We start from the raw sequence: 25,599 nt of genomic DNA, 5'->3' as shown, positions 1-25,599 counted from the left end.
ACCAGTGGTTGGGGAAGATGGGAATTGTAGTCCAAAACATCTGGAGGGACGAAGTTTGGGGATGCCTGGTCTAAATGCAGTGGTGGACTGGATGAGAGCCAATATAGTGAGTTTGAATCTTGGAAAGACAAAGGCTCTGTAGGCAGGTGGCTCCTGTGTCTAGACCAGAAGATAGACATGTTGCCTGTTCTGGATGGGGCTACACTCCCTCTAAAGGAGCAGGTATGTGGCTTGAGGCTACTCCTAGACACATCTTTGTAATTAGAAGACAGCCTTTGATCAGCTTTGATTGGTATGCCAGGCATGGAAATACTTTGCCACTGTAGTCCATGCACTGGCAACTTCAAGACTGGATTACTGCCACACACTATGTGAGATGGCCCTTTGGGCTGGTATGGAAGCTCCAGCTGATGCAGAATGTTGCTGCTAGACTGCTGAATTGGGCAGAAAGCCAACAACATGTGACACCTCTGTTGAAACATTTGCACTGGCTGCCCATATCCAAGTTTTTGTGTCAGTATACAAAGCCTGGACAACTTACAGTAGGTCCAATATACCTTAAACTGTCCTTTTATCACAGCCCAATCACCAAGATCACCTGAAGGAGCATTGCTAGTTGTCTTGCATCTTACAGAGGACTGATTGGCCTACACAAGAGGTCAGGCATTTGGTGTCACTAGTCCATGTTGTGCAACACTCTTCCAGCAGAGATTCACAGGCATTCTCACTTTTTACATCCAAGCATCTCTTGAAGACTTTTTTATGCTGACATTTTATACAGTTATCTAAGTAGCTAGTCATTTTAATGATTGCTTTGTACTCCTGTAAATTTGTTGTTGTTGTTGTTGTTGTTGTTGTTGTTGTTGTTGTTGTTGTTGTATACCACCCTGATGTTTTGCTACAGGGTGGTGTATAAATACTTCTGTGAATTAAATAAAATAATTGATGCTCCTAAGGAGCGTGCACACTTACCTTGGTGCTTCTTCAATAACTTTCTGGTTTCTCCTCTGAATAGAGCACTCCCTTTCATTCAGCCACAATGCGTTGCCATGTTTATCAGCCAATACCTAGTAGAAGGTCACTGTTAATAAATAAATGCATTGCTTTTCTCTCTCCATCCCAATGCCACCAACATCAATGGAAATAATCCATTGCATTCGTAAAATTATAGAAAAGATGTTTTAAACAAAAGATCAGTAATAAACACACATTATTCAGAGCTTCTCACACTCTGTTCCATTGTTGCGTTCCAGGAAGAAATCTGTACAAGCCTTGGGCTCCTCAGAAACCACATAGCAAATTAATCGGGGCACACTGCATTTGTCAGAACACACTGAATGTGTTTGCACATAATGCTATACAGTGAGGTTATGCGCACAAGCTTCTGTGAGCCAGAGTATAGTGTCAGACCAGGAAAAGGAATAAGTCAGAATTCAATTTCACTTTAGCAGATACAACTGACTAGAGTTTATATGTTATACCACAATTACTGGTTGTACAAGCCAAAAATAGACTAAAAGCCATACTGAATCCTGCTTTATTCTTCCTCCCAGCAACACAGGAAAAGACAGGGGTGGGGCAAGGGGACATGCAAGGCGCTGTGCTTTGTACAGGCTCCTTTCTGCTCATGCACATTGCACTGAACTATTATTTAGCATTATATGAAAATGCTGTCATTGCGTTGCTCATCCTTGATCTGTCTACTGAAAGACTAGGCAATGTTTCTCAAACTTGGGCCCCCAGATCTTTTTGGACTACAACTCCCATCATCCCTAGCATCCCTAGCTAGCAGGGCCAGTGGTAAGGGATGAGGGGAGTTGTGGTTCAATATTGACTGGAGACCCAAGTTTGAGAAACACTAGACTAGAGATTTCAACCAGGTAGTCAAAGGAAATGTGGCATGGCCCAGTTCACTCATTTTCGCTAAATGAGGAGGAAAATTGGAGAGGATGAAAACAACATTCTAGGGCTCATACTGGATTTAAGAGTTATTTCCCCAAATATAAAAACTGAAAAGTCGCCCTATTGTTGCTGGATCAGGTTCACAGCACTCAGAACACTAAACAAAACAAAAAGAAAATATTAGGAGTTTCTCTCTAAGGATTTTTTTTGGGGGGTGGGTTGAATCTGGTTTGGAAATATTTTAAAATCCACATTGAAGGTAAAGTACAAAAAAGTAATAAATACCATATAAATCCTGGTGTGTTGTTTTTTAATCCTGATCTAATGCGCATTTACTTTTGAGCAACTCTGAACAACTCTGAACAAATCAACATATTTAAAAGAAGGTGTGCTAACATTACAACCTTGTTCCACTTGGGACATCCTATGACTACTAACAAGAAAAAGTTATGCAAGATTCACATCTCTACTAAAATTATAGCTACATCCAGCATTTTCACCCCAAAAAGGTTATTGAACATATGTATTTAAAAAGTCAAAATTAGCCAAGCAACCCACTTTCCTTTCTACAGAGATGACTTTAAAATGGTGCTTGGGTTTAATAGCTGCAATTAAGAAGGGCTTTGATCAAAATATCCCACTGCACAAGCAGATTACACTTCCACTTGTGAGGAAAGAAGAAGTCACCTATTTATTCTTTTTCACAGACATAAAGACACAGGTACTTCAACCCCATATAGTCATGTTATCAGGGGAGAGGGGCTGCTAAAACACACATCCGTAACCCCTCCAAATAAAACTAACCAATCAATGAAAACAATTTTAGTTCAGAAAATGGTCAGCAAAATGAAACTTCTATTTTTCCCATTCCAACAAATGTATTCAGCTTTTTCTCATATTTTATAGCACATTGCTTTATAACTGGACAAATTGTTCCATGGACACCTGCTACTGAAGGAAAGAGCCACTAGCTGTGTGTTGCCCACTTCGATTCTGGGCATTGCAGCAGAACACGGTAATATCCCAATTCTAAGAACGTTTGGGTTATGATGGTAGTATTTGTCAGCACTGAGTGGGTTCACCTATTTTTTTCTAATCTATTTTAAGCTGCCAAAACATACTGCAGGGTGGTTTTTTTGTTATTTGAAGTTATTGAACTGCTGTCAAATTATATTCCAAGCATCAAAACAAAATTCATATGACAGAAATTGTACAGACTCTGTATTTTAGACTGAAAAAAACAGAACTTTTAGGAGATTGGCACACATTATAGATTTCTCGTCAGAGAAGATTAATTCATTACTGTCCACAGATTAAGTTTCACCGGAGGCTTGTAGAGACAAAACCAAATGATGGCTCTTCAGCTATATCTTTGTCTCTTATCATACAAAATCATGTGAACTGAATTAGTAAGAGAGAAAAATACAAGAGGAAACACAAATTTCAAATCACCCTTTGAAATCACCTTAATACAAAGGAGGTACAAACCTGAATTTCTATGTGACGTGGATTATCAATAAACTTTTCTATTAACAATCGATCATCACCAAAACTTGAAGCAGCTTCTTGGGATGAAAATCTAAAACCTTCCCTTTAAGGCAAACAAATGGAACACTTATAAATAGAAGAACAAATTTATTCATTTTATTTTTAGTCAAATGTGTAGTCTGCATGAGGAGCACTGCATGTCCAGCAGGTTTTCAAAGGTACCCTTCTGTATTGTCACTGAGCATACATGGCAACTAACAACATAATGTACCTGTAATAAATATCAATTTAAATACCAATTTAAAAACAGCAGACTGGAGGATGGGGAAAGGAACCTATGCCAGCTCACAAAATCAACATGTCCTGACCTTCCCTCAAAGAGCAATTAAAAGAAGTGTGTTTTTAAAATTGCTACTTAAAATAAAACCAATAGTAAGTACCACAGTGGAGGTGCCACTACAGAGAAGGCTGTGCTCCTTGTGTTAGTCCAGCCTCTGACAAACATATAACTCTGAGAAGGCATACAGTTGGAGATACTCTCTAAAATAATATCTAAATCGCTTTCGTTCTTTCATTCAGCCATGCTTACCCAACCTGTAAGAACTCCAGACAGACATAATTTGAGTATAGTGTTGGAATGTACACACATTCAATTAAATGCTTGTAAAATGACATGTCATGATCAATATCCCACATAATGACTAACAGTACAATTTGGTATTATGATTGCACCATCTTATTCAAATTTTGTACCTATATGTGGCTATCTGGAGGTCTTAGAAGTTCAAGGCATACCTGGTGTTCTATTAGATAAGACCAAAGGTCCATCTACTCCAGAGTCCTGTTCTAGGCACATGCAGTCACATGCTTCCCTGAAGCAAAAAGGAAGGGTATAGGGTATCTTTCCCTCTGCCTTTGAAGGTGGTATTCAGAAGTATCTATGGAGAGCCCATTTAGCTATCATGCCCAATAGCCATTGTTCACTATTCTTTACATAATTCACTTTTGAAGTAATTTAAACTAGTGGCTATCACCACATCCTGTGACAATCAATTCCATGAAATTAATTGCATTGTGTGAAGATGTACCTTGTCCATTCTGAATCTTCTGCACATCCATTTTCTTCCAAAACCTGACCAATTTCGTAACCTTTCCTCAGAGGGAAGGCACACCAAACCCCTTGATCATATTGATGACTCTCTTTTGCACCTTTTTCAGCTCTGCGCCTCCTCCCCCCCTTCTTCTTCTTTTGAGGTTGGGAAACTATAACTGTTTTCCAAATGTGCCCATAACATAAATTTGCCTAAGCCCATTGTCTTTTCAATCCGTTTTCAAATCAACCCTAGCACAGAATTGGCCTTCTTCACTGCCATCGCACCAAGTTCGTGTTGCATAGCTTGTCCACAATCCCCAAATCTCTGAATTTGCTGGAGTAGTGATATGATCTGATTTTGCTCCAACATGTTTATGCTAACCTTATACTACCACTCCAGGTACCTCAGAGATCACCTGAACCATTATGTCTCAGTTTGATTGTCATTGGTCGTTCCCAGAGTTCTGGAGGCTCATTTGACAACAAGAAACCATGATCATTTTAACTCATGATCTCTGGTTTGTATGTAAAGACAATTCAGCATTAGAGGAGAGTGAAACTAAACTCTTTGCTAAAGTCATTTTCCCAGCTGTGTAGGAAAAGGGGAGTGCGGTACAAGCCCAAAGCATCATTTGGGCTCATTCTAGTTCATGTACATAGCAGTAACTCACGGTTTAGTGTTGCAGGCAACATCCTGTGACAAAAGGGTTTTTTTTTGGAAATCTACCAATCTATCTATAACAAGGGTTTTTTTAAAAAAGAAAATATGTAACAAAAGCAACATTTCAGACGACTTTTTTATTTTAAAATCTATCAGCATGTTAGAGGCAATTCTTGTATTTTAGTTTATTTTCAATTTAAGAACATCTGAGGCAATCACCCAATTATCTGTTACTTGAGTTAATTGTTAAAACTCTTTATCATACCTATTTACAAACATTTGGCATCATTAGATCCAGTGCTACTTAAACTGTGAGAATGCAAGCGGTTTAATTCTTTGGCTTTCTTCTATATAAGCATTTTGTTTGATAACATGTATAAGTGACTTTAGTTAATTGACGCATGAGTTAATTAAAACTATTGATTACAGTGCTTTGTTTGTTGTTTTGTTAAAATCAATATGCTTAATTATATAATCCATAAATCTTTGAAGCCTAGATGTATGCACTTAACCAAAACTAAGTCTTAATACTTATTTTCAGTTCTGTTTTGTCTCCATTTGCCTCTTTAAACTTGGCCTGCATTTGTCAAGGGAAAGGAGGGAATAGAGCTTGCAACAGCCCCACAGTGATTTTTCCATCATTCTATGTCCTCAGAAAGTCTTAAACTGGCCCAGCTCTGTCCTTATGTCCCAACTCTGCTTTTGGGGTAGGGGGGAGGAGTCCAAGCACAAACAGAATAACCAGATGACTCCATCTGCCTTGCTGAGCACAGGATGCTTCTGTAAGCTAAGGCAGGGGCAGTTATGGCTGCTCAATGGGATCAAGATGTTTAACATTTCAATTAAGGCACTGGTCTACAAGTAGTGTGGCATGACCCAAATCGGGGTCATGTCTTGTCCTATTATTGGGGTTGCAACAGCTGCATCACCACCTTCTTCATGTTTACATTTTAAGAGAAGATGAAAACACGAGAGAACAGAAGCCAAAAAGCTTGGGGGGGGGGAGCAGAGAGGAAGAGAGACAGAGATGTGCATGTGTGTTAAGAAAAAATAATAAGTGGGTCTTATTGTTGCCTGTCAGTGCTAAAGTTAGACAGAGATTTGAAAAGGTTAAGAGACAACTGCACCATGCCCTTGGGAAGCAAAAAAGAATGGATGGCTGATAATACAAATATTATTTTCTACTTTGGCACAGCATTATAAGAAGAATGGTAGCACTGAGAAAGTAGCTTGCCTTATGCCTACTCTGACACCTTACAGCACAGTTTTCCTCAAAAGGTTTAAATGAATGTGATTAACCATCTGAAAAATATAAATACGTGCAACTAAATGCTCGTGTTCTTGCCTACGTTACAGTGCCACATTTGTATAATGATGGAAACTGATTTATGTTAGATCCATGTGGCTAACGAGTAAATAAATTTATGAATCACAGTGATCTTGAGAGAAAACAGATAGGCATCTTATCTAAAGCCAGGCAAAAATAAAAATGGTAATTTAAAAAAACAGGATGAAGAAACACCTTTTTCTTAAGAACCCCAGCACCAATATCTGAGAGCAACACACAGGCATGGAGACATTGGGGGCAGGGAGTGCGTATGTGCCCCTCTGCATAAACCACCCAATGTGGCAGCTGTAGCTCTCTTCAAGCATAAACTGTGTTAAGGGGCAATGTCAATCCATAGAAGTTTAAGTTTAGCCCCACCCCAAAATCCCTGTTTGGGGGCTTTCTGCTACTTTATGATTACCAGACATCCCCATTTTCTGGGGACAGTCCCTGGATTTACAAATCTGTCCCCCGAATGTCCATGGATTTCATTTAATGTCCCCGGATTTATATGTTAAGTGTTGTAGATTTATTAGTAGGGAATGAATGTTGTGTGATTGGTTCAACGGCACAAGACACACCATATGGGGACTTCTGGCGAGGCAAAATGGCGGGCGCCACGGCCGCAAGCAGCTCCTGGAGCCAGCCAGAGCCAACTGCGCTATCAGGCTGGCTCCAGGCTGCTGAGACTGCCGCTGCCGCCGCCACTGCTGAGGGGGAACTAGGGGTGCCTAGCGCGTCAACTGGGGGAACCGCTGACCCACCCACCCCCAAATTGAGCCGGAAGTGAGAGCACCCAGACACCCGGCTGACTGCCCAGCGGCACTCCAGAGCCAGGAAAACCCCGGAGCCGACACAGGGAGGAGGAGGAGAGGAGGAGAAGGAAGAGAGAGAAAGAGGAAGGACAAAAAAGAGGAGCTCCAACCTTGCCGCGCCGCTGCCGCCACCACCACACTGAGGAGGAGAGGTAGCACCAGGAGGGCAAGAACATGTGTATGAGCCCAGGCCCAACTCCCTGGCAGCTAGCGCTCCAAGAGAGCAGGCCGGGACCCAGAGGAAGACCGCGCAATGGAGGAGACCACAAAAGAGAAGATATTAAAAAGAAAAGTTATTTTTTTAAATAAGTAATAAGTTTTTTCTCTTTTCAAAAAAAGGGGGGAAAGGTGTCCCCGAATTCTTTGAAAAAAATCTGGTAACCTTATGCTACTTGCTACTGCCAGTGATAAATTTTTCCACTCACTTGGGCATAGCCGGGGTCTCCGTCAGAACACAGCTCGCCATCACAAATCCCACACCTTTATTGAAAATATTTTTACTTCATCTTTTTTGAAGTCCAACATGGCTTATAACATAATTAAAAAGATAACAAGCCAAGTAGATAAAGCACAACACACACACACACTTAAACTTCTGTACACCATCAAAACTATGAATATGTAGTGCAGAGGTAGCATTGGGGTGGAAGGTTCACAGGCTATGAAGGACTTGCTCACAAATTTATTGACAGCTGCACGGATTATTAGAAGCTAGGAAGTGGAAGGGGCAAGCAGAATATAAAATTGAAGAGTGGTATAAAGAGGTGTGAGATATGGCTAGTAATGATAAATTAACATGTCCCATTAAGGTAAGATAGGGAATAGGCAGGAAAAATGATTTTGAGAAGATTTGGAGGTTGTTTGTAGAATTTGTACTGTTAAAATGGAAAGGGGTCAAACCATCGCAAGAGGTGTTGAAATTTAGGAGGTTGGATACTTACAATGGAATGGTCTTGATGGTGGGGTGCACATTTTTATTCTTATTTATTTTTTTATTATTACTTTGTCCAAAAAAACCAAAACCTGTGAATATGTAAAATGAGGAGATTCCCACTAAATTATTTAGGAACCAATTTAGAAGTGGCTCCCTTTTTCCTTCTTGGGATGCCAAACTGCTCTGTCCTCCTGTGCTGTGTGGTCCGAGTGAGGAAATGGTGCAAATGCAAAGCCACTAAAACACCAGTGAGATGAACATCTGGCACAAAACAGAGATAAACAATGAATAGGAACCCTGGGGCTTTCTACAAACAAGGCAAACATCACTAGCTGTTGATCTTGGGACATGCCTGAGCCTTTCAGTCAATGAAAATTAGCATCGGTAATTAAAATTTGTTGACCCTGGTTTACAGTAGTCTTTATTTGGAGAATTCCCGATCCACTGTCCCCTTCCCCCAGCATTTTAAAGCCACTTAATAACTTTGGTCATGTAAAAGTATTATGTTACATTCATATCAACACCTAGTGAGCTTCATGGCTACTGGGAATTTGATCTCTCGTCTCCCACTCGTACTCCAGCACTTAAACCAAGAACGAAGTGTCAATGTGGTAAAGTGGTTAATCTCAGTCTTACCACTCCTGGGTTGGGGAAACAAACAAACCACAGTTCAGGTTTGGACAACACAACAAGCTACACTATGGCTTGTTTCAGCAGCATTGACATTGCACAGGGGAAGAAGCCACAGCAAATTTGAGGTAAATTCACAATAAAACATGGCTTAAGGTTTACTGTGGCATGCAAACAAGGCCATAAGGATGAAGGACTAGCCTTTTGAAGTTCTTGAGGATCATGATCAACATTGGATAACTAAAGTATTTAAATATTGCCCCCCTGACTTGAAAGAGTTTTTTACCCCATGAATATTAAAGCCGTAACTGCAAGCCAGACAGCAACTCCAACCACAAGCATGGGTTGTGCACGGAACTTTTGTAAGTATTGTTTACCCTGGTGTGCTGTATAAGAAACTTTGCAGACTAATCTTGTTTTGGGGGTCATGCAGCTTTGGGCTCAGAAGCACCACTGAGCATCTGAATCACACCATACCTACCGGTATGAATAACTGATTTACAGCATTCACAACCACAAGATGTGATTGTCACTATTTATACGCCTCTCTTAAAAAAAAAATTAAATACATTGAAGCTGCTAAAGGCTATATCCAACACTGAACAAGAAGCATCCCGCTCCAGCAACCAAACTTCCCCTTCCTTTCCTCACATACTCTCCCCAAAATCTGCTACAGAGGGGTCCCCAAGCCTCTGTAGCAGATTTTAAGGGTATGAATGGGACAGTGGGAGAGAGAGGAGAGAACATGCTTCAAATATTAGCAATTAGAAATCATAGACAAATCACTGGGCTCTTTTTTTTCCTTATAAGACATTATTTTAATTCAACTTACAGTCAAAATGAATATGTGTATAACCCCAATGTTTAAAAAAACTGCTAAGACATGGCAGGGGACAAGAGCAGAAACTGTTCCATTTCAATCTGCTGTTTGATATCTGTTTGACTGTCAGCTCACAGTGGTTTAATGGGGTTTTGGAAACAGCAGTATTCATCAAAACTAGATTTTGGACAGCATCTCACCTGGTCTCTTCATCATCCCACGCAATTCTCATGCCTTTCCCACCACCGCCTGCTGAAGCCTTGATCATGACGGGGTAGCCTAGCAGCAGGGAACAATTAGAAAGGAGTTCAGACTTTGATCAGTAAGTCATACAGACATGAAAACTGACCACATGCCCAATAACAGGGAAGAAAACAATAGGTTTATTAAAAAGCTTCGTTGGGAAGGGAATTGCCAGTACACTATCATTAACGGTAACTAGCTTCTGAATTTCAGTATATCAAATTATATAAAAGTGGATATAAACAGCAAATCAAAGCTACAATGGTAATACTGCACATTCTTTAAAGTATGGATATGTCGCCTACCAGTTAAAAAGTCCTAAAGAAAGCTGTACTTTGGGGGATTTTTTTTTCACAATCTCAAAAAAATAAAATAATAATCAACATCTGAACATGATGGGGCAACTAGCCAAGAAAAGAATCAGTAGCACTGTTTCAACTAACTTGAAACAGCCAAAAGCCACACCTTTGAAAATCCAAAAACTTAGCAGCAGCAGTGTGGGAAGGATCTTGTAGGCTTAGGTTTTGATAATGTTTTACTGTGGTTTCATTATTATTATTTTCCTTTTTTACTTGTAAACCACCTTGGAATGCTTTGTAATCCTAAAATGGTGGTAGGAAGACAGCATAACAATACTACAAATAATTAATTAGGATTCTTGTTTTTAAAAATGAGTAAGAGGCGGAGGAGGAAGCTTCGTACTGTAAAGGAGGCTTTAAAAATACTGTGGTTATAGTAATATTTTAGGGCCTTAGAGACTGAGTCCAGAACTTTGAACTGGAGCCCCAAAATGAACTGGAATTCAACGGAAGAGGGAGGAAGACTTCAGGCTTGAAGGATCCATTTTATTTTTTATTAGACTCTCAAGATCCAGCAACCAGAACCAGGTACAAAAGATATACACTTAAAGTGCTATTTGCATAGGAATTTGTCTTAAGTAGGTAGGTACCTGAACTAGTTCTTCCACACACGAAATGAACTCTTGGCTACCCTCTCCCCAGCTTTCTTAATTTTCAGCATCTTAACTTGTGTGCATGAGTGGGGGGCAGCCATTTGGTTACTGCCATTTTTCATACAACAGGGAGTCATAAACCCTTGTGATCTACCACAACCACCCAGAGACTCATCTACCTTCTTCCCACCCCTGAGATAAGACTCTAGACAGAGCAGGCATCCCCAAACTGCGGCCCTCCAGATGTTTTGGCCTACAACTCCCATGATCCCTAGCTAACAGGACCAGTGGTCAGAGATGATGGGAATTGTAGTCCAAAACATCTGGAGGGCCGAAGTCTGGGGATGCCTGCTCTAGAGGTAATGTCTTACAGCACAACCCTAACCATATCTACTCATAAGTAAAATAAAAAATTCCTTCCAGCAGCACCTTAGAGACCAACTAAGTTTGTCATTGGTATGAGCTTTCGTGTGCATGCACACTTTCTTCAGGTATCGTACCAATGACAAACTTAGTTGGTCTCTAAGGTGCTGCTGGAAGGAATTTTTTTAATTTTGTTTTGACTAAGTCAGACAACATGGCTACTTACCTGTAACTACTCATAAGTAAGTCCTACTTAAATCCAATGGTGCTTAGTCCCATGCATGGATGTAGCGGGGGGGCAGCTACCCCCCCAAGTAAATACATAAAAATGCTTAACTGACCAACTGCATCACAGATAGCTCAATTCTGCCCCTCACAACATAAATCCTGGCTAGGCCCATGCTCCCATGTCAGTTGGTTACAATTACAACCTCATATACCTATTATCAATTGTCATTTTCCCCATGTTGTATGGCAATTAAATATATGGTATGTCTCTCTCTCCTTCTTTGAAAGTTTCTAAACAGAGGTAAGATAGCCATCTGTCAAGTATTCTTAAGCTGTGATGATTCCTGCATAGCTGGGGGTTGGAACAAAGGACTCTTGGGGTCCCTTGTAACTATGATTCTATGACAGGCATCCCCAAACTGTGGCCCTCCAGATGTTTTGGCCTACATCTCCCATGATCCCTAGCTAACAGGACCAGTGGTCGGGGAAGATGGGAATTGTAGTCCAAAACATCTGGAGGGCCACAGTTTGGGGGTGCCTGTTCTATGAAGAAACACACCTTGTAGGATGGAGGAAAGAAGACTTATGATTTCCTTTCTGCTGCTTTAAGTCTCCTCCGAAGGAGAAATGGGGGAGCCATCTTTGAACCTAGCCTGCTGAGAATACCTTGCATCTCTTAACTGCTTTTAAGCTGTGGCTTCTTGGAGTGCAGCAAGACTAATACCTGTGGTGGTATTATTGTTTTGCCTGTTATAAAGTACAGAGGTAAATCAAATTTCTGTTTTTAAGGGTTGCTTCCAGCTAAGTTTAACTTAGACTCATCAAAATTAAAGGACCTAAGCTGGCCCTGTCTATTAATTTCAACGGGCTTACTCTGAATATGTCTAAGTTTTGATACAACCCTAAGTCTAGATTATTAAACTGTCATGTTGAATTTATCCTATGTTAACTGAATTGTTGGTTTTCTCTTATTTGCCTTTATTGATATAATTTTTAACATTTTTAAAAACTTATGTATTTAGCATCAAAATGATGCTAAAGTTGATTGTGAGCTGCTTCAGGAAAAGTGGCATATAAATAAACTTAACAAAAGGTAACTTATGTGACTTTCAAGCTCTTGCCCTTTATCAGAATGCAACCCTTGGAAATGGCTTTTTCTAGACACAAAAGGGAGAAAGGTACAACTTGCTGCATATGAAAAAGGGAAGCAGTCCACTATATTCAATTCACTCTCACATTATTTCCTTCTCCAAAAAGCACTAGCTTAATTTGTACCTCTTACATGGTTGGCTATATGAAATGCAACCATATAAGGGCTGGAGCAATTTCAGGCCATTATATTGGGTCTTATAGTAGCAGACAAAGGGGTCGGGGTGCAATGGCATAGGTAAAGGTAAAGGGACCCCTGACCATTAGGTCTAGTCGTGACCGACTCTGGGGTTGCGCGCTCTTCTCGCATTATTGGCCGAGGGAGCCGGCGTATAGCTTCCAGGTCATGTGGCCAGCATGACAAAGCCGCTTCTGGCAACCCAGAGCAGCACACGGAAACGCCATTTACCTTCCCGCTGTAGCGGTACCTATTTATCTACTTGCATTTTGATGTGCTTTCGAACTCCTAGGTTGGCAGGAGCTGGGACCAAGCAACGGGAGCTCACCCCGTCACAGGGATTCGAACCGCCGACCTTCTGATCAGCAAGCCCTAGGCTCAGTGGTTTAACCCACAGCGCCACATGGGTCCCTTGCAATGGCATAGAGTGCTGTTGTTTTTTGCTAGAACGGTTTGGATTCTCTTACAGAAATTATTTGAAACAAAATAAAAAAAAATCCTTCCAGCAGCACCTTAGAGACCAACTAGGTTTGTCATTGGTATGAGCTTTCATGTGCATGCATACTTCTTCAGATAAGGTGCTGCTGGGAGGAATTTTTTTTATTTTGTTTCGACTACATCAGACCAACACAGCTACCTACCTGTAACTAGAAATTATTTGCTATTCAAAACAAGTCTTCACATGACAGTCACTTGTTTGAATCAGACCTATATTACACTCCAGTCCGAAAATACGTTCTTTTAAATATTGACCTTTCATCCTTAACCACACAACGCTCAAACAAACTTCTTAACTGAAATATCACTTTCACCCAGCCTCCCTGGTCTACTTTCCAACACACTGTCCACCACACATAACACTGGCCAAGAGTAAGACAAACTTTGATTAGGTTCATACTCTGCAGGCCACCTTCCAATTTCACAAAATAAAATGTGAGTAAGTTAAGAAATTTCCCAAATTATAGGCTATAATCCAAACAACTACTTCAGGAACTCCAAAATGAAATATTTCACTCCTCTTGAACAGCTGCACCATTTTTAAAATGTCCCTGTTTCAAAAGTGGTTTCTCAAATAAGATTGGGAGGGGCATAAAATGAGGCAGAGGGGTATACTGTTTGGGGAGTGAAACATTGCATGGCTCATTTGGTTGCTGGTCATCATAGCCTAATTTACAAAGCAGGCTAAATAATGATTTAAAACAAACAACATAAACACAATTCTATCAGTCTCCTGATAAAAGATTTGCCATGTCTTAGCACCTTATGCACAAAGTTACTCTTTTCCCTTCATATAAACTCACGAAATGCTACCCTTCTTTTAATCAGATTAATGATTACGAAAGCTTGCATCCTGTCTGCAATTTAAGCCTCTAAAATGCTGCCTATATCACAAAAATATTAAGAATTAAAGAGACCATTAATGCTCAGATTCTTCCAGTCCTGAAGACAACTGAGAATTTTAAAACTTAAATCATTTTTTCCCACAGGGACTACTTACTACACAGTTAATTTGGTCAACAGCATCTTCTGAAAGGCATACAAATATCACCATAGCCAATTTAAGAACTTACCAATTTCCCTTGCAATTCTGACAGCTTCATCTGCATCCTGTAAAAGCAGGAAATTAGACCCAACATTAATCCCATCAGCTACTGCACTGTGTCTCTAGGGCAGTCGTATACTGCACTACTGTCTCCTCCGATTCATTTAATGTTTGATTTTACAACCTTCTGACCCGCTTCATTCAGAGGAATGCAAAATTAATACCATAAGTGGAATGTAAATTTTACCTCATCGCTGCATAATACTCAGGCTCTAAGTAGCGAAGAATCAGCTGACAGGAAAAGCCAGCAGGACTACAGAAGGATTTCTCAAGTTGCCAGAATTTAAATTATAGAATTTAGATGGTTCCACAGAGAAGTCAATATCACAGCATTGTAACATATCATCTGTCAGCTTATTCCTGTCTTTTCAGGTACACGTGTGTCATGTTTTCCTGGATACAGTCAGCAGGGGGAGTTGATTCTCTATTGTTTGCCTAAGCTTCACAGTCAAACACAAGTCTTCTAAAAAATCATTGAAATATTCAAATAGAGCGCAGTATACACAGGTGTTTGCTGAGTTCCCACCCTTTTTTAAATTTCAAAAGGGGAATTTTAAAAACATATATTAGACTCCAGAAGAGCACTTCAAACACACAATCACTTCATTACAGAGGCCAATAAATTTTGTATTTTTAAGTGATAGAAACTCAAAAGTTTTTTCTGGTATCTTTAACATTATGCTTTACAATTATTCAAACATTGGATTTGACACATGGATGGTGAGTATCAGCTGCCAAGTTTTCCCTTTTCTCGCGAGGAAGCCTATTCAGCATAAGGGAAAATCCCTTAAAATGAGGGATAACTTGGCAGCTATGGTGTGCATGGCCTAAATAATGATGAAGGATAAACAGCGATATCTCTTTATGATATAGGTAAAGGTAAAGGTACCCCTGACCCTTAGGTCCAGTCGCGGACAACTCTGGGGTTGCGGCGCTCATCTCACTCTATAGGCCGAGGGAGCTGGCGTTTGTCTGCAGACAGCTTCCGGGTCATGTGGCCAGCATGACTAAGCCGCTTCTGGCAAACCAGAGTAGCGCACAGAAATGCCATTTACTTTCCTGCCGGAGTGGTACCTATTTATCTACTTGCACTTTGACGTGCTTTCGAACTGCTAGATGGGCAGGAGCTGGGACTGAGCAACGGGAGCTCACCCCGTCGCAGGGATTCAAACCGCCGACCTTCTGATCGGCAAGCCCTAGGCTCAGTGGTTTAGATGTATATAAATGTGTTACATAAATGGAATAAGCAAATGCATCTTATGCTATTGGGATGGCACATTATTTTGAAATCACCCTCTGGTTAATTCATTGAATAGACACACAACATATTTTCCATGCAGTAGTGTGTGTGCATGGGATATGCAATGTTATCTTTGGGATATGCAATGTTATCTTCTTTTAAGCAGCCAGGTAAGGGATAAGTGAAAAACATCCTCAGTTACAGTTCAGTTTCTCAGCAGCAAGTGAAGAAAAGACATTCAGAAAATGAATGCCATATACTGTATTTGGTAAACTTTCCCATCACCCAAAAAAAGTATTTCCATTATGCATTAATATATGATATGTTAAGCCTTGGAAGTTGTTATAGGAATTCGAAGTCCATTCAAATTTGCTAATATTTGCACTCCTCTGTAACATACATTTAAAAGGTTTAAGTAGATTGTATGTCTGGAAACCCCCAGCTGCTATGTGAGGCTGAATCCATGGGGGCTAACTTTTGAACATTAAAATGAAAACTGATATTGTAAAGCATTCCAAGCCTCCCCCCTTTTTTAAAAAAAAGAAAAATACTAGACAAGAGCCCCCTCTCCCCAAAAAGGGAAAAGAAATTGCTTTGGAGGGTTCCTACCTGGCTCATATTTTGCCAAACAATAAAACAAAAATCTTCTTAGTACCTACTAAGAGCCCAATGAAGAATAAGGAAGCTGGTACAGGAAGTTGTCAGAAAATTTAATTTCCTTTCATTAGCTAGTCTGCTCCACAAATCGGTGCTTGTTAAGTTCAAAGCAGCCCTGAAAGCAACATCAGTTTTAAGTCTTTTTTTTTTTACTTCAAGCAGGCACATCTGTTAATGAGATTTTCCAAACAATTGTTTTTAAGCCAAAGATAAGTCCACATACCAAAAAAAGGGAATAAAATTAACGTTTAGTGTTTTATTACACCTTGTTGTTTTCCACAACCCTGCAACCTCCACACGCTCCAAGTTTTAGCTTAGAGGGATAAAAAAATGTATGAAAAGGGTCATTTAAGAATGTTAGTGGTTTCCACACATTGAGTCAGAAGGTTCTTTGTTCCTGTCTGTGACAGTTATGCGAGAATACTTCCCCTTAATAGTCTCTCTGTCAGGAAGTGTTAAACCTGCCAAATGCAGACAATTAGAGCCTCTTGAATAAAATGCAAGAAGAGTGATGACTGATGAAGTGCCTCGATTAGAGCCAAGGAGGAAACTTTTACATTTCTTTTCTCTTGCAAATTCAGGCACATATTTGCCAAACAGAATTTTTAAATAAAAGTAACAAAAGCAGGTCATTCCCCCCCCCCAATTTAGTTACCTGCAAACAAGTGGGTAACTGGTACATGGTACAGGCCCATAAGAAGGCAATCTGCAAATTATCCCAGGACAACTGACACAACTATGTTAGATGCAAACCCCTCCCTCCCCACCTCCCAAGTCACAATACTTTTAAAGAACATAGGACCTACAATTTTGCTGCCTTCAAAAACATCAAAGCAAAGGAGGGGACTATCTAAGCAAACTGTTTTATTTAGGCCATACACACTTTTGTAGAATAGTAACAAATACTATAACTCTCCTTGTCCAAAAGCACATGTCACCAAGCAGTACCACTGCCTACTATGACCATAATAAGAAGTCTTTTTAGGACGCTGTTTCAATGACTAGCCACAGTCCACCAAGGTGAGAAAGCAGCACAGGTAGAAAGACCATAACCTTTTTTTTTGCACACTTACTTAGGAGTAAGTCCCATTGAAGTCAGTGGGGCTTACTTCTCAGTAAGCATGTGCAGGACTATCACCAATTATGTTTATTTTAGTTCCAATTTATTTGTATATTCATTAAAACAGAATATGTGTATATTGGGGGGGGGGGTAAGCGATTAAAAAAACTTTACTTTTTCCCAGTATATTCCAGTATATTTTTTCCCCTTCAAAGTTTTCAAGCACCCACTCAGAATGCTAAAACAATTAAGCATAAACCTTCCATAAAATATTCAACTTCTGTGGGATTCAAGATTGCTTTAGGCAGACTCAAAGACTTGCATTCCACTAGTGGAATGATCGACTTCCCATGCCCCCATTCCTCAAAAATTGCCCCCTATGTAGTAAGTATATGCTGTTTAAGAAACTTCAGATTCAAAGACTGGTTTGATATGCAGCATAGATGACTGCAGTTTCAGGAAAAAGAAGCCCAAAGTAGTTGTGTGGCTCTTTGGATTCTAGCCCAAGTTAAGTATTCACTGACATTTCTATAATTTGGTAAACCAAATCTGGTTTACCAAGTACAAATAACTAGCATATTACTCTTAAAACACAAACATTGTTCTCATTTTGTAAAATTAAAAAAATTATATTATATTTGAGCATGTGTCTACGATCCAAAAAAACCATTAAGGCTTTGCTTGCAAGAGTTTAAACCACACATTTACTGCATTTATTGCATTTATATTACACCCTTCTTCAAAGCAGCACTGGACCATATCCAACAATTGACCTCTTTTTATTCTCACAATTCTATAAAGGTGGATTAAGCTGAGAGATGGTGACAGACCAAAGGCCAGAAAGATCACACCTACATATCTGAGGAACAGATCACATTCCCCAACATACCCAAAGCCATTTTGAGTCAAGACAATAGGGAACAAGACACAAATTATATTGTCATCAGAACGTGGCAAACCAATATTGCACCAAATAAAAGGAAAGGTGCTCATGATCTATTTGATTATCTCCCAAGAAATATTTAAAAAAAAAACCTCTTCAGCAGCAGTGGTAAATTCACATTATTACTGCAATGATATACTGGGAAATAGTACAGATAGCCTTGAAAACATTTTTTTCCTTTGCCAAAATCCAGCTCCTGAGAAGGAAACGGTAGCAGGCTTTCAGTTTGGAGCAACTTCATGGTGAAGAGGATATTATTACACAAGCCTGGGCAACACGTTTTGATTCCTGGATCAACTCACAGGCAGTCCATCTGAGCAGAGTGGGGGGCAGCCATGTACACTTGCCCCAGGCCTCAGAGGGCTAAGCCGACTGAAGGAGGGGCGGGGTGCCAGGGACCAGCTTTTTAGTTTGAGTTTATAACTTTATTCTAACAAGACTCCTGTGCCAGACCTGCATATGAGTCTTCCAACAACCCACCACCTTTTAGCCAAGCAAGACACAGAACCAAAGGCAGTGAGACTCAGATAGGGGAAGGCTAAATTCTTAAGGGCAAGGAGAAGGTTTAACTCCTCTAGTCTGGTCTAGTGGTGTTCTGACTGACTCTGTTACTTTCTCTTATACTAGGAAAGGTGGCCATTTACATGAAGGAGAAACAAACTACCGCACTTGGGGACACAGAGTTGTGGCAAAGGCAAAAACTGCCCCCATTGACTGAGTAACTTAACAACACTGATTCCATAAGGGTGCTATAAGAATGAACCGAAATGGCACTGCACACCTAGCAATCACTGCACAAACCCCAAGGGTGATGATGACGGCGATTTTGCTATTTTATAATAAGCCTCAGAAAGCATTCTTTTAAAATGAAAAACATCTTTGAAATGTTTCTTACCTTGACCACCCCATCAAAGCCAGGTATAGTGTTGACCTTTGCATTCTTTGCTAAGAGTTTGCTTTCTATCTTGTCCCCCATTGCTTGAATAGCATGCATGTCTGGTCCAATGAAAGCAACACCTTCTGATGCCTGAAGAGAGAAGGAAAGCAAAGGGGTTTTTACTCATTCATAGATAGATAGATAGATAGATAGATAGATAGATAGATAGATAGATAGATATAGATAGATAGATAGACAGACATACAGACATACAGACAGACAGACAGACACACACACACACACACACACACACACACACACACACACAATGCTGAGATTTTGTTTAGAGAAAACTCTAAATTTATGTAAGCAACTTAGCTTGAGTCAGTCCATTAAAATGTGTATGAGCTTGTTAAGCCTATATGGAACACAGGCACAAAGCTCCTATAATTACTGTTTGCATAAATCAAAGCCAGACCAAAGAAAAATAGCGGAGAGCCATAAAGTATTCCAGCCTGAACATTTGCAAGATCCCCTGAGTAAGAAAAAACAGTTAACTCATGAGTCAAGGAGCCACAAGTGGCTTACAAAGATATGTTCAATAATGTATACTATACTTCAGGATTTCATTCTACATTCTTTAAAACATAAGCCTCACACAAAACGGAAATGAATTTACTCTTTGTAAGTGTTCATGACACACAGGATGGACATTTAAAATATTTAGGTACTACATATATAATAAAAGCCATAAATGGGTATTATCTTTGTAGGCTAGGCAATCACAGTAACATACTCATACAGACTGCACTTCAGAACAGGCTAAGGTCTTAAAGTGAGGTATTCTTTATGTCCAAATTATCCCAGTACTATAAACTATCATTTCTCATAACATTCTTTCATTGTATTTGTTTTTAGTTTCTCTCAAACACATACTTCCACTTTTTCCAGAGAACTTGAGTTTTTGTTTTGTGCTTGAAAAGCACTGCTATTATATATATTCAAGACCTTATGAGTTGGATAGTGTGTGTGAAATAATGCCAGTCAGACTCTTTTATAAATTGTGCAGCTTTTTTTAAAAAAAATCAGCTGACTAGTTAGACAGTAAAATCACTGACCACATTAACAACATCCTGTTTATTGATCTGCTCTGTCCCAGACAGAACATTCACAGGCAAACATATGAAAGCTGCCAGGAGTCACAACATTCATGACTTTAGGGCATTTCACAAATTCATGCATAGTCCTTGGTCTTAACTCATCGTATCCCTTAACTTGATTACTCAGGGCTGAATGTGTGAAATGAAATGCTGGGAAGCATTGCATTTGAAGTTATGTAAGGTCCATTCTCGCACATCTAAAACAAGGTTCTAGAATATAGTCTAAAAGTGCATGAGACCACAAACTCATTGAAGCTAAGCAGACCTGAGTATGGTCAGTTTCTGAACTGGTCACCACCTGGGAGCCACATGGATTCCATGATGAAAGAAAGGTGGGATATCCTTGATACTGAAGCCTTCCATCCAGCAATGAATGTGAATGTTCATACAAAACTTTAGCCCCCTTCCATGGTGGTGGGGGTAGGGCAGGCAAAACACACATGAAAGAGGTTTCTTATATGGGATGCTGAACTAGCCACAGGTAAGGAACTTGTGAAAAAACTCTGATGTTGGGTAAGATTGAGGGCACAAGGAGAAGGGGACGACAGAGGACGAGATGGTTAAACAGTGTTATAGAAGCAACGAACATGAATTTGACGAAACTCCGGGAGGCAGTGAAAGACAGGAGTGCCTGCCGTGATCTAGTCCATGGGGTCAGGAAGAGGCGGACACAAGTAATCAACTAAACAACAACAAAGGAACTTGTAGAAGAATGATGAAAATGTGTAAGGTGCACACAAAAACCCCAATCCAGAAATGGGAATCTTTTCAAATGGCAGGGTTACTATGAGTGATGGAGACAAGAGAGAATCCTGGCAAGAGAAGGGTTGAACTATCTGCTCATCTGCTGGTGAGCAGAGAGTTCAATCCTGTTGTCTGTGGCTTTGCCAGCAGGTTTTCCTATATGGCCCCTCCTGCCCACCTGTCAAAGTTGGCCTGAGGGGTGGAGGGTTGATAAAGCTATAATCCACCTGGTCAAAAAGTATTCCACCCCTGGTTTGGAACCCACCTTATACTGTAATAATACCAAACTTTGTGTGACTTTAATCATTCCATATTCTTCTCCTGTTTAACACAGTGTCAATTCCTCCACCACCCTCAGTTGTCTTTTTGTGTATCTTTATATTGTAAACCCCTTTTGGTAGAGATCTATCAAAACCATAATCCTACATGCAGTGAAAATATATGTTTCCAATCCATCTAGCTTTCTGCACCAGCATGTATGTCAAGGCAAATTTCTGGGAAATGTTTTAGGACAGGGATGCAAAGGGGATTTCCTGGGCCTGGTACACTGGGTGTTTATTGGGCCCTCTGGACCCCTCGCCACCCAATCTGTTAACAAGACCTGCTACATATAGCAACTTAACCTAGCCTACCTCACAGGGCTGCTGCAAATATAAACGCAGGTGGGGAGAGAAAAACATACGCAACTTTGAGCTCCTTTGTGGAAAAGCAAGATACAAATATATGCCACACAGCAGTTAAACTATGAAATACACTCCCACAGGAGGCAATAATGACCACCAACGTGGATGGTTATAAAAGAGAATTAGAAAAAAATCATGGAGGATAAGTCTCTCAACGGCTGCTAACCACTATAGTTATGTTGTGTCTCCGAAGTCGGAGGCAATATGTTTCTGAATACAGTACAGCGGAACCTTGGTTCTCGAACATAATCCGTTCCAGAAATCCGTTTGACTTCCGAAACATTCGAAAACCAATGTGCAGCTTCCGATTGGCGCAAGCGCCCCGTAAACAATAGCCAACAACCACATCGGGCGTTCGGGTTCCAAAAAACGTTCGAAAACCGGAACACTTACTTCCGGGTTTTCGGTGTTTGGGAGCCAAAATGTTTGAGTACCAAGACATCTGAGAACCAAGGTTCCACTGTACTAGTTGCTTGGAACCAAAAGAGGGGAAGATGCTACCTCCAAGGGCTGTTGTGTAGATAGAAAGGAAAGGGGAAGACAACATACATAGCTTTGAGCTCCTGGATACTAATCTACAACAGCAACAAATATGTGCAGCTTCATAACTCTCAGCAAACATACATACGCAAACATTTTGCCAACCTGTAGTCTTTCCTCCCCTGCATTCTAAAACTGCTGTTATAACATTTTGCAAATAGTGATTTTAAAACAAGTAAGATGCCAAGTGACTGGATAAACACAGAAAATAAAGGTGACATTAAACACACACACAGAAAGCTATCCATTTGTAAAACTGTTTAGGCAAAAAAGGAGGGAGGAATTACCACAACTGCCAGACAATCAAGAAAGCTTCCATACCCAAAGAGGGGTGGGAGCCAGGTTTGTCTCACTAGTAGCAAAGAATATGCTTAAATATACATCTATGGCAACTTCACCCATGAATACCACAAAACTGAAGCAGAAGCACTGGTACTCCTTATTTGTTTTAAATTTTTCAACGCCACCTTGTAAGAAGTTAACCTAAAAGGTAGAGTACAGCACATATATAAAATAAACAAGCAATCAAGCAAAAGATTCCAGCTTCAAGCCTTGGTGGCTGCAGATAGGGCTGGGGGGGACTACTGTCTGAAACCCTAGAGAGGTTCCTGGGTTATGAGAGTCAGCAGGTAAAAATTTTGCAGTGTAAAAAAATACTGCTGTGCAGTTTTCCAGACTGTGCAATATACAAGCAGCCACAAATGATATAAAAACACAAAACAAAAAGGGAGATAAAAAATACAGTATGTTTCATGCGTCATTCTGAACACTGTTCTTTCCCAGGACAGATTTAAAAATGCAAGACATGAGTCCTTCTAAATTAGTATGGAAAAACTACAGAGCTCAGAAGTACTCATTAAGTAATAGGTTTCTTAGTGGTTTAGGTAGAAACAAAGTGAAACATGTAAAGAATTTTCTATAGATGTTTTCCATATACCGTTTCTTACAGTTCCTGGCACTGAAATCAGTCAAAGCTTTTACATGATAAAAGAAATCTGTGGAACTAATCCTAGAAACCTCTTTCTGTTTTCTGTGCATAACACCTCCAGGCGACAGAGGAGACAAAATGCTTCATTTGCATCCTTAAACATTAGAAACTGAGAATGAACCTTTTCAGCTGTAAATGTTATTGCATCTACATTTCCAGAAAGAGGGGGGTTCAGAGAGAAAGGTTAAACAGTCCACTCAGGTTTATGTTAACTCATCTCTTTTTAGTGCCACTGATCAGTATAAAGAGACAAGAATGCAGAGGCTTAACCGCTCTGATCTCCTTCTTCATAATGTTCCATTGTATTTAATAAATGGATACAGCTCCTGATTACATGAACAAAAAGAAGACATCAGGTATGCACCAAGGAAATGGGAAATATTAACCAATGCCATCTTCCGTTTTTTCTCTCCTTCTAGTCTTGAGCAGTCAACTTTCGTTTTTGTGGATGAAAAACTAAGGCAAGGTTAGATCAGACTTCTTTAACAGTATTGACGGTGGTAGATAATATTGTTTGATATTACAATACTTGTACGAAAAATTGTTGTTGTCGTTGTTGTTTAGTCGTTTAGTCGTGTCCGACTCTTCGTGACCCCATGGACCAGAGCACGCCAGGCACTCCTGTCTTCCACTGCCTCCCGCAGTTTGTTCAGACTCATGTTGGTGGCTTCGAGAACACTGTCCAACGATCTCGTCCTCTGTCGTCCCCTTCTCCTTGTGCCCTCCATCTTTCCCAACATCAGGGTCTTTTCCAGGGAGTCTTCTCTCCTCATGAGGTGACCAAAGTATTGTAGCCTCAGCTTCAGGATATGTCCTTCCAGTGAGCACTCAGGGCTGATTTTCTTCAGAATGGATAGGTTTGATTTTCTTGCAGTCCATGGGACTCTCCAGCACCATAATTCAAAAGCATCAATTCTTCAGTAACTACTGGGGTAACATTTGGTTGTCCTGCTATGCTGTTTGTCATTGGAATTCCATTATGAATGACTAAAGCCAGATATTCTACATTCTATTTTCATTTTGTGACAATATGATCAAGTGATTCAGTTCTGAGGTCTGACTCAGATCATTACTTTCTGTTGCGATGGTGGTGCCATGACATAGGCCTTCCTGAACATTTTTGTTGGTACATCTCAAGAAACAGGCTATAATTAAGCAAAATGCAATTCTTTTCTGCAGAACAACTGGTTTTCCCCACTTCATAAGAAGCTATTCTTGACTTCCGGTCTGTCGCGGCGGAGAGAAGGACGCAGGGACTTCGCGTGCCGAAGTCCCTGGCCTCGCGGAGGGGGGGAAGTCCGCAGAGCGAGCAGACTCCCCGTAAAAGCACCGGGTAGAGAGTCCCGGTGACTCACGCGCCCAGCGGCTGCTCCGTTTTGTGGATCCCCCGCTGCCCGAGAGCTCAGTAGAGCGATCGAGAGCCGGCGGGGTGGAACCGCGGGAGCCATTTTGGGCTATATCTTACCTCCGAGAAGCGAAGCTCCGAGTCCTGACCCGGCAAGCGGCGGATCCTTCCAAACAAAATTAAAGGTTTCCATAAAGTAAGTGGAATTTTTATTTGGACTTTAAAATCACCAATTGGAAAAATAGGAGAGACTTTAAAGAAACGGAAGTCGGTCTCTTCCTAATGGCAAACCGGGAGGCGCTTTAAATAAACCCAAGCCGAAAGATGAAAAAGTTTTTGGGACGGTGGACCCGAAAGAAAGAAAGACTTTTTTGAACCTTCTCAGCTCCCGAGTCCGACACCCCCTTGAGGTACAGCATTATTAAGGGGAAGAGCGCTTTGACAGCTGTCAAAATCTGTCAAACTGTCAAAAGACCGGGTGGATTTATTGCATTGCTGTGAACAGTAAAAATTGACTGAAAATGTGGTAGAACTATTTAAATTGGAATTAAGAATGGATTTGTGATTGAGTTAAAGACAAAGGAAAAGAACAGCCAAAATGGAGTCGATCGTCTAACAGGAAGGAATTTTCCAGCACCCTTTGCCCCCTATCTCCCGTTTGTCTGCGGTTAAGAGAAGTATGAAAACAAAGTATTCTCGAGCCTTCCAGGAGGCTGTGCTGAGCTATCTACAAACATGGGAGGACATTTACAAGGAACGGCAACATCCCAATTTACCATCAGTTGAGGCTGAAGTCCAAGTTCAGGACTTAGAGGATAATTTGGATTTGGAAACTGTTGAGTTTGAGACTGTGTGTGAGGAGAAACAACCTGAGGAGAATCTTGAAGGGGACTTGGACTATAAAAAATATGTTTGGGATGAAGCGAAGCATGAATTTCAAAAGGAAGAAAAACAAGCAGAGCAAGAAAATGAGAAG

At 40.5% G+C, this 25,599-nt stretch overlaps 1 protein-coding gene across 2 annotated transcripts in view; it reads right to left on the bottom strand.

Annotated features, from left to right (window-relative positions):
* Positions 1-25,599, bottom strand: part of PCCA (propionyl-CoA carboxylase subunit alpha) — a 233,285-nt gene that overhangs the window by 155,307 nt on the left and 52,379 nt on the right. For both annotated transcript variants that reach the window (XM_035114548.2, XM_035114547.2), the window contains exons 7-11: positions 19,182-19,313; positions 14,355-14,391; positions 9,871-9,949; positions 3,391-3,493; positions 973-1,067 (exon numbers count right to left, since the gene is read on the bottom strand). In XM_035114548.2, the coding sequence (XP_034970439.2) occupies positions 973-1,067; positions 3,391-3,493; positions 9,871-9,949; positions 14,355-14,391; positions 19,182-19,313 (446 nt within the window). The remainder of the gene's footprint in view (positions 1-972; positions 1,068-3,390; positions 3,494-9,870; positions 9,950-14,354; positions 14,392-19,181; positions 19,314-25,599) is intronic.

Source organism: Zootoca vivipara, chromosome 4 (assembly GCF_963506605.1).
Source record: "Zootoca vivipara chromosome 4, rZooViv1.1, whole genome shotgun sequence".
In the NCBI taxonomy this organism is placed as follows: Eukaryota; Metazoa; Chordata; class Lepidosauria; order Squamata; family Lacertidae; genus Zootoca; species Zootoca vivipara.
Note: the sequence above shows the minus strand (reverse complement) of the source record. Positions and strands in the feature narration are given on the sequence as shown.